This window comes from Diabrotica undecimpunctata, chromosome 4 (genome assembly GCF_040954645.1).
Source record: "Diabrotica undecimpunctata isolate CICGRU chromosome 4, icDiaUnde3, whole genome shotgun sequence".
Classification (NCBI taxonomy): Eukaryota; Metazoa; Arthropoda; class Insecta; order Coleoptera; family Chrysomelidae; genus Diabrotica; species Diabrotica undecimpunctata.
Genome location: NC_092806.1, coordinates 130,863,887 through 130,880,328, shown reverse-complemented (window position 1 = coordinate 130,880,328; position 16,442 = coordinate 130,863,887). Strand labels below are relative to the sequence as shown.

At 33.5% G+C, this 16,442-nt stretch overlaps 1 protein-coding gene across 1 annotated transcript in view; it reads right to left on the bottom strand.

The window, feature by feature from the left end:
• Trp1 (translocation protein 1) overlaps nucleotides 1–16,442 on the bottom strand; it is a 29,673-nt gene that overhangs the window by 3,160 nt on the left and 10,071 nt on the right. Inside the window, exons 3-6 of the mRNA XM_072530263.1 lie at nucleotides 9,704–10,011; nucleotides 4,308–4,495; nucleotides 1,285–1,471; nucleotides 287–417 (exon numbers count right to left, since the gene is read on the bottom strand). Of these exons, the coding sequence (XP_072386364.1) occupies nucleotides 287–417; nucleotides 1,285–1,471; nucleotides 4,308–4,495; nucleotides 9,704–10,011 (814 nt within the window). The remainder of the gene's footprint in view (nucleotides 1–286; nucleotides 418–1,284; nucleotides 1,472–4,307; nucleotides 4,496–9,703; nucleotides 10,012–16,442) is intronic.

The following is a 16,442-nucleotide window of genomic DNA, read 5'->3' as shown; positions in this document are numbered from 1 at the left end:
CATGTTAAGAAGTCTGTTTGTGGACTGAAAAATGTTTGTGCAAGTCAACTGTCAAATTGGTATTACCACCCGCCACCAATTATAAATATTTATAGGTTAAGTCAGATCATTCATAATTTTATTTTACAATTTTTGAAAACGATTTTCGGATTGGAAACCGAAAAGACAAAATAAATGAAAAATGTAATTACAATTAATTATATCATTAAACTCATATAAAATAATATTTAACTTCAAGATGCCACAAGAAAATACAGATTCAGAACCTTCTTAATGATACACTTACTCCGCAACTTCAGCTACTCCTGAATTTGGTGACTCTTCATCGGCAGGATTCTCATCTTCTTTATTATCGTCATCTTCTGCATCGGAATCCTTTTCTTTCTTTTTCTTTCCTTTGTTTCCTTTATATTCATACTGAAATTAAAAAAATATTTTATGTTTACAAAATTACGTACTATTTTCATAATTTTATATAAAATGCCATTCATATTAAAAAACTAGTTCTGAAAAAGTAAATATTCAGACCAAATCGTTGAATAAAAACAAATGTGAAAGGCGGTCATGAGAGAAAATTTGTCGATGAATATAAAAGATAGTAGAAAACCTTCTCCAAGCCTACTGCAGATCCTTAACAACTTGCCAGTCCCCGTAAGTATCCAAAATGACGATGTCGAACCTTATATAGAGTTGGGACAATTTAAATATGGATGTCGAACCTTATATAGAGTTGAGACAATTCAAATATGGACGCTCTTTGCAAATCAGTGGTGTGGCAAAGAGGAGAGAATAGGAGAACAAGAATATATTACTTTAACTAGTTCGAATCTCGGCACAACCAAATACATTTTTATTTTTAAAAATGATACGGGGCCATGCTGGTTACTAAGCTCCATAGTGCTTAGAGTTCATTCTACACATTACTCGAGCTAATCCTATGTAATCTAATATTTTGTGACCTTTTAACCCGACATTACTTGTGTTATGTTCCTTTAAAAAAGTTTTTTTCGGTTAAAAGTCGTTCGGAAAATGTTTATAAACATTAAATATTTGCAATGTTGAAATCCGCCGTGTATTTATTGTTTGATTTGATAAATAAATTCAGAACATATTACATGATTTTATGAAATATTCAGTGACAAAATTTATACTACTGTTGGTATCTCAAGTGTATTTCAGTTTTTTGTAAAAATTGTTGTCATATGAACTTAAATGATTTCATTTCATCTAAAATACGAAAACTTTCACGTTATCTAATAAATATAATTGCAAAGTTATACTTACTGTATAGAGTGGCCAAAACGATGCAAAGAATCCTACGTCTTCCGTCAAATTCGGAAGGATCCACAAATGATGTTTTCCCATTGATACCGTCCATATCAAACAGAATATTATTAAACGGATAACAGCTAATACAATAATTGATACCAAGAAACCAGCTGCGGCTACACTGAGATAGTATACTCCCAATCTGAAATAAGCAAATCATCATTTCTACAGTTAAAAGAGTATAATGATTTCTAATAAAGTTGCTATAAATACACATAAAATAAAAATTATCTAGAATTTCATTTAATTTATTTAATTTAATATATATGATTTGATTCGATTCCAATTGATTCTAATCGATTTGATTCGATTCCAATCGATTGGACTAGATTCAATTCGATTGCAATCGATTATATTAGATTCAAATCGATTGCAATCGATTATATTAGATTCAAATCGGTTCGATATGATTCGGTTCAATTCGATTCCATTCGATTCAATTTGAGTTGATTCCAATCACTCTAATCGAATCGAATCAATTATTTGTATCCAATCAAATCGATTCGGATTCGATTGCAGTTAATTCGATTCGATTTTATTTTATTCTGTTTTGTTTTATTTTAATTTCATTTTAAGTTCATTTTAATTTCATTTTAATTTTATTTTAATTTTATATACCCGACTTTCGTAGTATACAGTTGATTGCTCCCGTTATCAATGTGCTACGGAAAGTGTAAATCAAAAACAAAAACAAAACAAATTAGATTATCAGCGTAATGATAAAAGTGGTCAACTAATTGACTAGCAGATAAAAAATGAATACATTACCTGCTTTTAATGGGCCAGGAATTAATTACAACCAACAAATGTTGTCAACAAATAATGGACTTACTATACAGGATGTCCCACCCTGCAACACATGCACACCACAACACCAGCAACCTAAGAATATTGAAGCTCAATCAATTCCCACACAGTATGCAATAAATAATAGCCAACACCACCATATAAGATCATCAACTAGCGATGAAGAATTCTTAGGATTTGATGAGAGCGAGCAAAATAAAGAAAATCCTTGGCAAGTAGTTAAAAAAGTCTTGAAAAGAAGAAAAGTGGATGTTACCAATAACCATCAGAGACAGTAACAAATAACAAATATAGTTCTCTAACACTCCTAGATCAAGAGGAAGGAGAATCCACTAAAACTAACGAAAATGCAAATAAAACATCAAAACCACCTCCAAAATACGTCTACAGAGTAATTAAATACAATGAAATGATAAAACAAACAGATCTAATAGCAGAAAACACACAATACATCACAAAATCCTTAGCAGACAACACGGTAAAGATAAGTTGCGATACACCAGACACATATAGGAAAATAATAAAATACATGAGGGACAAAAATGTAGTACACCACACTTATCAACCTAAAGATGAGCGTGCCTATAAAATAGTCATCAAACACCTACACCATACGACGGACATCGATGAAATAAAAACTGAAAAAGATAGAATAACAAAAAAAACTTTAAATATATTCTTCGTCGACTTAGAACCAGTAGAAAACAACAAAGACATTTACAAACTGACAAATCTTCAAAATAGAGCTATACAAGTGGAACCTCCAAAAATAACAAAAGGTATCACCCAATGCATGAGATGTCAGCAATATGGCCACTCAAGATCAACTGCAACAGATCATTTGTGTGCATCAAATGTGGTGGAGAACACAATATGTCAGCCTACAAAAAAAGTAAAGATACCCCTGCTAGGTGTGCTTTATGTGATGGTGCCCATCCAGCCCCATTATCTAATCCTTTAAACACTTTTTACTTTTGTTAATGTTCAAGAACGGTCTTTATGATTGCCTGTCATTATTTACACAGTTAAACTAGACATAGAGAAACCGAGAATCAATAGAACAGAAAATACAATATGCCTTAGTGATGGTGTAAGTGGTGATTTTTAAATCAGGCCGTGATAAGTTATCATGATTTTCGAATAACGGTGATTTTAAATGGTGACCGTAATCACTGTTCTTTTATGTACAGTAACAGGTGGTCACAGTAATCGTAAACTAAATATACGATCGCACTTTATTAGGTAGTACTATAAAAACATATCGTCGATATTGAATATATTTCACTAACGCAACTAGATGGTTCGACTAATAATAAATTTACAACACTAATAATAAAGCTATCTATTTAAATCACTATAAAACTTTCTTAAAAACGCTTCATAAAACTAAATATTAACTTTAGAATTCGATTAAATTTTTTTTGTAAGCTTTTAAGAATTTTTATGAAAGAAAAAAATAGTCAATACGTTTAATGACATTATTTTAAAAAGAGAAATATCAATAGATAATAACATAAATTATATGGATATTCGTTTCGTAAAATACAGCCTATTTACTGTTCAATTCAGAATCTTGTAATTTTCAGTCGATTAGGCAACCAGTAATACTACACGTTTCCAAAGTTCATCGTTTTTAAATTACCAGATGTTAGTCACGGTCACGTTCACCGAGAATATCATATCATAATTATTATATAAACACGTTTTGTTAGATGGTGACGGTGAAATTGATAACTGATATATTATTACCTGATCACCGATAACGGTTATCGAAATTAACAAGGAACGGTAGTTAAAATATTTTTTACGTGTGTTGTCATAGTGACGGTGGCGTTCAAGGCAGGGTTCTCACTACTGATTACCCCACTCGTTACTAGCCGGGAGTCTCATGTGTTTGGCAATTAGAGGTATCATGTTAATTTACCACAGTCTAAAAAAAATCAAAATTATATACATCTGGTTCTGAATTTTCGCATATAGTTTCAGTGTATTTTAGTCCATATTCGCGAAAAATTCGAATTTTTGGTGATAAGCACAGAGATCAGCCTAAATTATTTTAGATTTCCGGGATTCCACTCTACTACTAAGTAGATAATACTTTAAGGCAGTTAAGAAAAATACGTGTTAAATTGAGACTAAATTAATAGGAAATAGTAGGAACATTGACATACCTGACAGATGGTGGCCATAGGGGGAAGAGACAGATTCCAATAGCTCCCAAAACTAGGAAAGTACCGATTATCCAATAGTGGAAAGGAATTGGATCGTATATCCAAACGTACGCATCTAAATTGTCTTCAAAACGTTGATCATAGTGCATTTCCAATTTAATTTTCTTCTTTTTCTTTTCCTTTTCAGGCTATAACAAGAGAAATACATAAATTTACATATTTTAATAAATTTCCCCCCTTTGTCATTTTAAAAAATAGAATCTAACTTTGTGTAAAAAATAAATATGAATAAATTTTAATGTAGGCTTAATAAAGGAACATAAAAATAATTTAGACAACTAAAATTTCTAAAATATAAATACAGATGAAATTAAAAAACAAAAAATATATGGATGACTACAGTTGGATTAAAGAAAGAAAGAAAACAAAATAAAACTTTTATCATTCTGTCAGTTGTTAGAAATATTGTCTATTTAAATTTAAAAATACTCCTTCTATACAATGGTAAAACTGTAAGATGTGTAGAACAAACACAAATTATGGAAATGAATACTACCACTCGCCATATACTTTTCCCTCTGTTAAATTTCATTTTTAAATTTGATTTTCTTAAAAAAATGTTTGCAAAGTATACTTTACAAAAAACCTTTACTTTGAAAATGTCAAATCATATCTGTCATGTCATTAGATGAAATTGAATGGATGGGTAAATTACGTTATTTAAATATCAAATTGACAGCTTCCTCTAATTACGTTTTATCGCTGGCTTGATATTACTTTCTTCTTCTTCTTAGGGTGCCTGTCCGTTCCGAACGTTGGCGATCATCCTGGCTATGATGACTTTGTTGGTTGCTATACGAAATAGCTGTGTTGAGGTCTTTCTATACCATGCTCTCAGGTTAGCAAGCCAGGATATTCTTCTTCGTCCGGGGGCCCTTTTTCCTTCAATTTTACCTTGCAAAATGCATTGAAGTAGCTCGTATCTGCCTTGACTATGTTGACCAAAGCCGCAGTTGTGTTCATCCTCCGCAGTACTTCTTCATTGGTGACTTTGTCTGTTCATGGTATCTTCAGGATCCTTCTGTATGACCATAGCTCAAAAGCCTGAAGTTTTGATAGAGTTTCCGCCTTCAATGTCCACGTTTCAATACGTACAGAAGCACTGAGTACACATAACATTTAAGGAGCCGTATTTTTGTGTCTAGGGTGAGGTCTTGAACACAGAACTCATAGTCAAGAATGCACTTTTTGCCTTTCCGATGCGACATTTAATCTCTTGGGTATTGTCCCACGACTCATTGATTATAGTTCCCAAGTAGTTGTATTATGAGACACGTTCAATTCTCATTTGGTTCACATACAGATTTGCTCCAGTTATGTTTTCCTTGCTGATGATCATTAGCTTGGTTTTGATGGTGTTTTGATTGGGCGCAATTTGTTCCTCGCATTTCCGGTAAATACTTTTGTGGATGACTTTTAAAAACAGCTTCAGCTCATTAGGCTCAGCACGGCTCATTAGGCTTATGGTCCTATAATCTTCACAAACTTTTGCTCCTGTTTTTTTGGGCAATGGTACGAACTCCGATTTGAGCCACTCTACTGGTATTTTTCCTTTTTCCTGCCTTGTATATTTCATTAAATATTTCAGTTATTATTTTTATTTGTTCTGTTTTATTCTAATAGCTTCAACAGTTCTGCAAGAATTTCATCAAGTCCCGGTGCCTTTCCATCTTTCATTTGTCTGACGGCTGCCGTTATTTCTTCTGGTAGGATTTCGGGACCTGAATTTTCTTCAATGATAGGCTCTTGTATTGTTCTAAGGTCATGGACAAGCTTCTCCAAGTATTCTTCCCATACTTTCTTTTTATCTTCTTTGGTTATGGCAAGATTGCCTTCATCATCTGTTATTTTTGCGCTGTTGCGTTTTCGGAACTTGCCAGCTATTTCCTTCACCTTTCGATGAACATTGAAGTTATCATATCGACTCGGATACTCCTCTATTTCTTGGCATTGTTCTGTTTTTTGTTTCTCTTTGGATTCTCTTATTTTTCTTCTGACGATGGTATGTATTCTCTTATATTCTTGGATATTTTCTTTGTTTTTTTTTTCTGGTCCATAAGTTCAAGTATTTCATCGGTCATCCACGATTTCCGTTTGTCTGTATCTTTCTTCAGGTGTTGTTCTTTAATTTCTCTCACTGTTTCTTGTATGATGGTCAGACTCTCCTCTATAGTTCCTGTATTTTTGCATTTTAGTACCTTTGTATTGAGGTTTTCACTCACCTTCAGTCGAACATTGGGATCTTTCAGTTTTCTAACATCATACTTCTTCATCGACTTACTTGTAACCTTCTTCATTCTGACTTTGAAATTACCTACAACTGGTACATGATCAGAATTTATGTCTGCCCCGGGTATGTTTTGACAGATGTACAGCTGTTCCTATAACCTCTTATTTATTAGGATGTAATCAATCTGATTTCTTACAATCCTTCCCAAAGAATCCTGTGGAGATTTCCAGGTGTACAGTTTCCTTAGGTGTAGCATAAACCAGGTGTTCATTATTACTAATTGATTTGCTTCCGCAAAAATCTCCAACCTATCTCCCCGCTCGTTCCGGTTTCCTAGACCAAATGGTCCAACTGCAGATAATGTTTTGCTGGCCCCAACTTTAGCGTTGAAGTCCCCCATGACAATTGTTAGGTCCTGCTTTTTCAACCTTTTCACGATTTGATTAATGCTATGGTATAGTTCTTCTATCTCTTCTTCTGTATTACATTGATATTACTTTACATTACAAAATAACAGTATATATTACAAAGTACAGGTTGACACGTGCCTACAAGAAACATAAAACTTATGTGTCTAAATTTTCAATTAACATGGCGTTATAAGTTATACTACAAGATTGGAACGCCAAAATTAATATACAACTGATAGATCTTGTAACACATATTAGTAACATTACATCGCTTTAGTTTGCCAAACTTTTAATCGCCGTTTGTGCAAAAAGAAAATTTCTGACTGTAAAATGAAAATTATTTATTTATTTACAAAGCTCAACAGGCCTCATCTTAGATCTTCCTGTACGCTATCAAACCATCTTTGTCTGGGTCGCCCTTTCGTTATTTTCGTAATTGGTTCCCGTTTTAGGATCATCTTTGGCATCCTCTTCCTTTCCATTCTCATCACGTGTTATCCATCTCACTGTCTGTGACTTTATGAAGCGACTAATGTTTGGTTCGTTATACAGTTTCTGCTTATTCGTCGCATCCAACCGTGTTTTTGTCTCTATATATATAGCTGTGAGCAGTTTCTTTTCCCATATTTCTAATTTTCCATATTTGCTTTTTTCATTGTCCATGCTTCACTACCATAAGTCGTTGTGGGCCTTATTACCGTTTTATATATCCTTAACTTTATTTCTTTTGATACATATTTGGATTTCATCAGCGGTCTTAAGTTTCCCATCTTTTCACTTTCCTTTGCCTATCTGGCATTCAATTTCCATTCTTCTTGACCTTTCTCTTCTATAATAATCCCCAGATACGTAAAACGGACCACTCTCTCGAAATTATATTCCCTTGATTCATTAGAGATTAAAGTAAACTATCCCTCTTTTGTATTTCCTAGTATTACGTACTTGACTTTTCCTGGTGTATTTCTAGGTCAAAATATTTTGCGTCCTTTTCTAATCTTTTTATAAAATTTCTTAATTATTTTCTTGTTTTCGTTAGAATAATAAGATCATCAGCCAAGGCCAGACATTGATGTTCATTGTTGAAAATGGATCCGGTCGTTTTAACTCTGCTATTTGTGATTATTGTTTCCAATACCAAATTGAAAACACCGTGGATAATGAATCTCCTTGTCTAAGACCTCTATTCACTTCAAACTCATCCGATGAAAATCCTCTCCATACTACATGATTTCGGAGTCATTCTTACTAACCTAACCAGTTTTGCGGGTATGCCCAAGGAGCTCAGTGCTTCATACATTTTATTCCTTCTTATCCTATTACACGCTTGTTTAAAATCTATGAACAATGCATGAAGGGTTACCTTATGTATTAGCATCCTGGCTAATGGCTTGTAATAAGTATCCAACAGAGCAATACCTCTGTAATTTTCACATGCCAATTTATTCCTATTTTTGTATATGAGGCACAATACAGCTTGGTCCAATCTTTGGGCATATTTTCTTCTTCCCATATCCTCTTGATAAGGCTACATCCTTTTTTGTAGTTCTTCCCCTCCATTCTTTAGCCTTTCCGCATCTATTTCGTTTTCTCCTGGACTTTTGTTATTTTAAGCCCATTTATTATACTTTTACTCTCTTTTTCACTAGACAATTCTATTATTATGCCATCATCCTCTTCTTCTTTTTATGTAGCCATGACTCTGTCTGTTTATCAACGTGTCTTTAGTAAGTTGTCGTTCGGGGTCTTCCTTCTGATCCGTCTTCCTATTGGGTAACCGTCTCTTGCCGTCTTTACTACTCTATTTATTATCATTCGGCTTATATGATAATTTCATTCTACTCTTCTATTTCTTACCCAGTCCTTAATGTTCTCCACCTTGCATCTATGTCGTATATCTGTTCTTCTAGCTCTGTCCCATAGTATTTTACCACCAATTTTTCTGAGTGTTTTCATCTCTGCTGTTTCTAACATTCTTTTTGTCCTTTCGGTGTCAGGTCGTGTTTCTGTCGCGTATGTCATTATTGGTCTGATGACTGTTTCCATATTGTTTAACTTAGACAACCTGGGCTCTGTTTGCTCTATTCACTTGATCTTCCACTTCTGTTTCGAGCTTTCCGCAGCTAGATAATGAGGCCTAGATATTTCAACTCAAGCATACTCTATTCAATTCCTCTATAAGGAAATCTTCATTCTCATCTGTATTTCGCCCATTCAGTAGTTCACTAAAATGCATCTCCCATATACCTATCACTAATTTTTTTTTACTCGTGTGTCCCATCTTCTTTATTCCTCTATGAATTGTAATTCTGGTATCCCCTTTCAGTTTTTTAAACTTCATGATAAAACGACCGTATTTCTTTTTTCTGAAATTTTTCCTCTTTCTTGTAATATATTTTTTTAATTGAAAATTATTGCTCATTCAAAAAAATATTTCATCATGTGGCACATCTTAACATTTCTGGTCTATATTTCAGAACTAAAAATCGAAATCCAAGTGGAACTGGATTCAATACTATTGGAGTCCGCTCCTCAGTTTTTATTGGATAAAAAAGGATTGCTAAATTTAAGCATGTTCTATGCGTTTTTATAATTGTTTACATCTATCTGTTGTTGAAATAACGTATCGTTTAAAAACCATTGCATTACTCATTAAATAGTTATATTTTTAAAATAAAGAAATAAAAACATCGACTAACCTTTTGATCCTTGCTACCTTCGACGACACTGCTTTCGGCGTCAGTCACCTTCTCCTTTTCTTTCTCCTTTTTCTTTTCGTCTTCTCCAGAATCAACATTTTTCTTCTCTTTATCCTCTTTCTTTTCTTTTTTCTTGCCTTTCTTTCCTTTCAATTCTTGTTCGTCTACCGGTACTTTACGTGCCCGATGGAAGAGTTTGTGCGTTAACATGACGTGGAGATAATCGGCAATACCTTCTCGAGTCTTGAAGAGGGGATCGTCTTTGGTTGCGAAGGGCGAGTTAAGGAGTGCATCGACTGCTCGAGCTCCTAAAAGGAAGCAAATTTGTAGATTAGCAGAGAAGGAAAGTAAAGTAACATTAGCTAAATTAAGAATAGTGAATTCACTAATTTGATTTGTGGTAATATTATTAGAGATTTGAATAATATTTTCCTGGAATAAATATATATATATATATATATATATATATATATATATATATATATATATATATATATATATGTCGCAGACAATAGGTGTAATACGTTATTCCGAGAAAAGCCTAGTCATTACACGTATTGCCGGCAAACGCTGTATTACTTTCATATTACTTTGTTTGACTGAAATTATGCGCCATTTCAGGACTGCCGTCCCTGGCAGACGGCAAACGGTGATACCGTCCGAATGATTGAACGTTACAGCGTCTGACAGGTTGTATGTTTAGTCAATTCAGTTGTCGAATTACGATTTTATCACATACATGTGATAAAATCGTTGCTAGTGTTATTATTATATAAATATGGATATCCACAAGGGTGTATTTTATGAAAAAGTAAACCAATATTATCAAGTGATCAAAGACGCCAAAAAGCCGTGGAATTATGATGAAATGAATAAGGTAAGAATAACTGAAATCTAACCTTAAATATAAGAAATGCACGACCGTTCATTCCTATACACTACCGCAGATTATAACTCAGTCTAATTAGAACATGGTTAATAATTTCGAAAAAGAAGTAGTAAATAAAGTAGTATGCAAGTGCTGCAGTTAGTTCCTAAGTAATTGTCAGAAACTAGGTATCTATCATTTTGTTTATTTTAGGTTGCACGGGAAATTTTGCTCGCCAAGCAAACCAATGGCAAAAAAAACCGAAGGCAGTATCACTTATTATTCCTATATGATACATTGAAGGTGAGACACAAACAAGTCATAATTAAGAGAAAGTTAGAAGATAGTGAAAACATACTTTATTCCGTATGAAGATTTGTTTGACATATTATATTCTTTGCATATTTCTATCGGGCATGGGTCCAGATATAAAATGATATTTGGTCTGAAATCTAAAAATCACATTTCACGACCAATTATAGAATTATTTTTAAGCTCTTGCGTAGTTTGTTACCTGAAAAAGGCTAAGAAACATACTAATCTTGTAACCAAGCAGATTTCAAGAGAATTTTGCTCTCGGGCTCAAATAAATTTGATGGAGACTACAAATGGTTATTAAATTATCAAGATCATCCATTTAAAAAGAAAAGCTTTTAACCAGTGCGTTCTACCAGTCCTCACATACGGAGAAGAAACCGTAACTCTCACAAAAACATCAGCCGAAAAATTGAGACGGACACAACGAAAGATGGAGAGATCGATGCTTGGAATAAGCTTAAGAAATAGAATAAGAAACGAGGAAGTTCGTAGACGAACCGGAGTGGAAGACATTATCGAACATATTACAAGGCAAAAATGGAGATGGGCAGGACATGTTGCAAGAATGAAAGACGACATTTGGACAAAAAAATTGCTTGAGTGGAGACCACGGGCTGACAAGCGAAGCCGAGGAAGACCCCCAACGCGATGGACCGACGACCTCAAAAGAATCGTGACCAATTGGATAGCAGAGGCGCAGAACAGAAGCAGATGGAAAAGTCTAGAGGAGGCCTATGTTCAACAATGGACAACTCAGGGCTGATTGATGATGATGATGAAGATCATCTAACAAAGTTCAGCTGTCTATGCCCATTCAAAACGAAGCAATTTATTGAAGTGGCATCGGAATTACTAAACATTTTTCTCAAATTTTAAGCTAAACAACTAATTGAAACAAAAGGAAAACAAGTTTCATCATCTCTATTTGCTTTTGATGAGAAAAACACTTTAGTGTCATACGTTCCAAAAAAAAAATAAAAACGTCATTCTTTTATACATATTATGTCATACTCAAGATGATGTAAATGAAGAATCGAAAAGGCCAGAGATAATCTTGTTCTACAATAGTACAAAAGGTGGTGTAGATACGTTTGATCAACTCTGCCATTTAACAACAGTCGCCAGAAAAACTTGCAGATGGCCATTGCGAATTTTCTATGGCATGTTGGATATTGCAGGAGTCAACAGTTACGTCATAGATAAACTAAATGTTAATAAACCACTGTCTCGATCAAACTTTCTAAAGGAGCCTTCGTTCATTTTGGTTAAAGATTGTTTAAAAGAACGAATGTATAATAATCACTTGCCAAGACAAATCCGCAGCAGTATCAAAGACATTTTAAATTGTAAAGATGAAGAAATAATAGAACAAAAGCCCCAAGGTTCAATGGGTCGCTGTGACTTTTGTCCAAGAAGCAAAAACCGAAAAGCGCGCGATAAATGTGAGCACTGCCCGAAAATGGTCTGCGCCGAACACCGCCTGTGCATTTGCAGTGACTGCAAGTAAATTACTTTTTGTTTATAAAAATGCATCCTTTGGTTTGTTATGTGTCATTACATATAAAAAAAAATTGTTCAGTTATTGCATTTTGCCAAAAAACTATTGTCAATATTTTTTTATACTTTTATCCAGTACCACAGTTTTATTTTAAGTTTCTCATTTGTTATTTATGCAAAAATATTTTTGTATAAAATTTATGAATAAATATGTTTATAACCAAAAATAAAAACACTTTATTTAAAAAATAAAGTACTTTTGTTATGCTTTACAGCCAGTTCTTTTGGAGTCATATACGACGCCACGTTGTTAGTATCGTAACCCTACTTTCACGTTGTTGTTCTAGGGTTAAAAATCTTTAGACTCATTATCTTAAGATCAGCTTTATTTTTTTAAAGTATTTGGTTAATACACCCATTCAGATTGTAACTATTCCTACACTTTCAATATCAGCGACAAAATGGAAAATCTATCTCGGGAGGTCCTGTTATACGAATGACGAAGTTTTTATAACCGAGAACAAAAACATAGCCGAAAACACAGTATTGTCCTCTAATTAATATTAGATATCATCTCTTCGATGGTTATTATTTTTCCGTTTGATTTTGTTAACGAATAGTTTCACTATAAATATTAAATAACATTGGCAACAAGATGTGCCCTTGTCTCACCACTCATCATTTTCTATTTATTGAAATATTTTGACTTGTTCAGTTCTCTTGTTCAGTTTACTAGCGATAGATTAATCGGATGTGATTTGGGTTAATAAATGATTATCCGCAGCACGATCGTTCGCAATGTTAGGTACTTTTTACTTTTTTTTTTACAATTTCAACGATTATTTTTAACAGTATTGTTAAGATCCATAGGTGTTTCTCAACTGTCGTTTTACTATGTTATACTGGGCAAAGAGTGGCTCAATGGGTTGGAAAAGATATGGTTATTGTATTTTGAGATTGAAAATGCACAATTTTAAATGAGTTAAAAGGGTTTAGACTATTAATAGACAAGTGTTGATTCTCCTTACACAATGAAAAAAGACAAATGACAAAAATTCATGAGCTAGGCTTCGAATTGCTTTCTAATCTGATTTGGCCCCCTCTGATTATTATGTTTTTCCCAAATCTGACGAAATAGCTAGTAAATAAAATATTGGACCTTTAAAGTCATTATTATGTATTAATCAACGCGTTTGTGACGCACTCGGGATAAGTGAAAGTAAGCCAAAAACTGTAATGAAGACTGTCAGAGATGCTCAAGAAGATCTTACTGTGACTGAGTATCACGAAGACAAGAAAACAACTTGTAAACATTCTAGGAGCATTGACTTACCTGATGGAGAAAAATTTGAAATTCGCAATATTTTGTATCGAATACGTGAAAACAATCAACAGGTCAGTTTAGATACTTTACTGGCGAAAATAAAAGAAAGACAAGTTTCTGAAATTAAGAGAACTAGCCTTGGAAAGTGTTGAGGGATTTAGGATTTAAATTCAAAAAGTACTGTGGTCAATACCATGGTGACCGTAGTACTTCATCAAGTACTAAACACATCTGGGGCATATGTAAAACGGTTTATGATAATCACGTTGGATGCAGTGGATAGAGTGACGATGCAGTTAGGGAAATGTGGCAAGAAGCTCTTAAAACTGCAACTCCAGAAATATGGGCCAAAACTGTAAATAAATGTGACAGATTAATAGAAGTGTGGTGGATCCGGGAAAATAAAATTAGTGGAATTAATCCAGTGATTATAGATTTACATAATGATAGCGGTAGTGAATTTAGTGACGATGATGATGATTTATAAATTTAAATAATCAGTAAGTACACTATTCTAATGTTATATACAAAATAATTGTACAGCAGGTTAACCATTATATTTATACATTCATTATTAGCCAAAAAAACAATAATAGTAATTAAAATACCATTTGAATTTTTTGCTCCTAATTTTATACAAATTAACTCTAACTGATAATACAGGCAAAAATATTCTAAACAAAGTAAGTAATTAAAAAGATTATGGAGAACTCCAGTGCAGTTTACCGTGCCTTTTACTACAACGAAAGGTTTTCTGCGAATTCCATTAATCGTTTATAGGTGTACGTTGGTTGAATGTACTGTACCTAGACCTGAGACAGAGCTAGTCGAAGCCCCAACAATAAAATTGGTATTTCAAGTGTCTTTTTATAGTTACATGACTAAGGTGTCATTTTATTCTTAAACAATTAGCACCCAATAATCTAGATAGTAACTCCACTGTCATATATTGGTTGTTATGATTGTTTCCATCGTTTCCTATTTTCTGTTGCCCTGTACCTGGCCATCTTGTTTCACTGACTCCTAAGATATCAATATAGAGTCTGTTCGTTTCCCGGACAATGTTATGGCTTTTTCCTGCTTCGTACATGTTGGTGACGTCCCATGTTTCTTCTTTATGTTCATTTCTGAGATTTTTACAGTACCACTTGATGTTGACGTGATAATTGTTATTTCGCAGGGATTTTGCTTAATGACGACCTAGAGGACCCTTGCTTTGTTTGAAATATGTCCCCCCTGCCGGATCTTGTGTTCCGAAATCCATGATAAGTAAAATCATACCATGAGTTTCAGCCAGAATTCAAACTGATTCCGAAACAGACCAATATCTACAATAGCTTGTAGAACTAACTAAATAAATAAATTTACTGTTTACATTTCTCCTTCGAAACATTCTTCAAATGATTTCTTAATTTCTTGTTTCAAAAAGGTCTTTACGTTTTTCCAATTTTTGTTGATATCTTTATAATTATTCGTTTTGATTTAAGAATAATTGAACATAATTAAATAAAAGACGTCATTGCAAATTACTTTCTGAATAGCTACTATATTTGCATTTAAATTTTATCATGCGATAAACACTAAAGCAATTCATTTGCATCGATTGTGTTCATATTACGTTAACCATAATTATTAACATGAAAGGAGCAATAAATGTTTTAAATGTAAAAATTTTCCAGAAATAAAACTGAATTATTCATTTTTATTTTGGAATCAAAATTTTTGAGATATTTGAATAACTGATATATGATTAAATTATATTTGATATAATTGTAAAATAAATTAGCAAGAGGAATTCTACAATCCCAGGCAAAAATATTGCCTTCTTCTTGTTGTAGTTTCTTCTCCTATCGGAGGTTGGCTATCATCACAGCACAGCTATCCGTACCTTATTGGCGGCTGCTCTAAAAAGATCAACTGAGCTGTAACTCTTAGGTTCCTTAGCCAGGAAATTCTTCGTCTTCCTATGGATCTTTTACCCTTGATTTTACCTTGGATTATGAGCCTTAATATCTCATATTTCGCACCTCTGGTAATGTGGCCTAAATTTTCCAGCTTTCTTGTTTTGATGTGCTTTATGACCTCGCAATCCTTTTGTAGCCTTCTTCCCACTTCTGCATTTGTAACTCGTTGGGTCCATTGTATTTTCAACATCCTTCTGTGGCACCACATCTCAAATGATTCCAACTTCTTTATCTTAAGGCTCATCTTCAGCACCAGAAGAAGGTCTCGATTAACAAACATTGTTTTCATTTTTATAATTGCAATCTTGCAATTTCAATGCGTGTCCTTATTTCTCTACCTTGGTCATTGTTTTCATTTACACAGGTTCCCAGATATTTGTGGTTATTCACTCTTTCTTGTTTTCCCTCGATATCTAGCCTTCCTACTGTATGTTGCTTAGAAATAATCATGCACTTGGTTTTCTTAACATTCATTTGTAGTCCATATTTTATACTGAGTTGATGTAATCTATTTACTAAGCATTGCAGTGCTTCTAGACTGTCTGCAAAAACAGCGGTGTCGTCTACGAATCTATGTTTTTCCATTTATTGATATACCCTGTCGTTCCTCTGATATTGCTTCCTTAAAAATAGCTTCGCTGTACAGATTGAATAACAATGGGGACAGCACACAACCCTGTCTAACACCTCTTTTGATTTCTATAATTCTGTATCGACATTTTCGATTCTAACCTTTGCTTTTTGATTCCAGTACAGATTGACAATAAC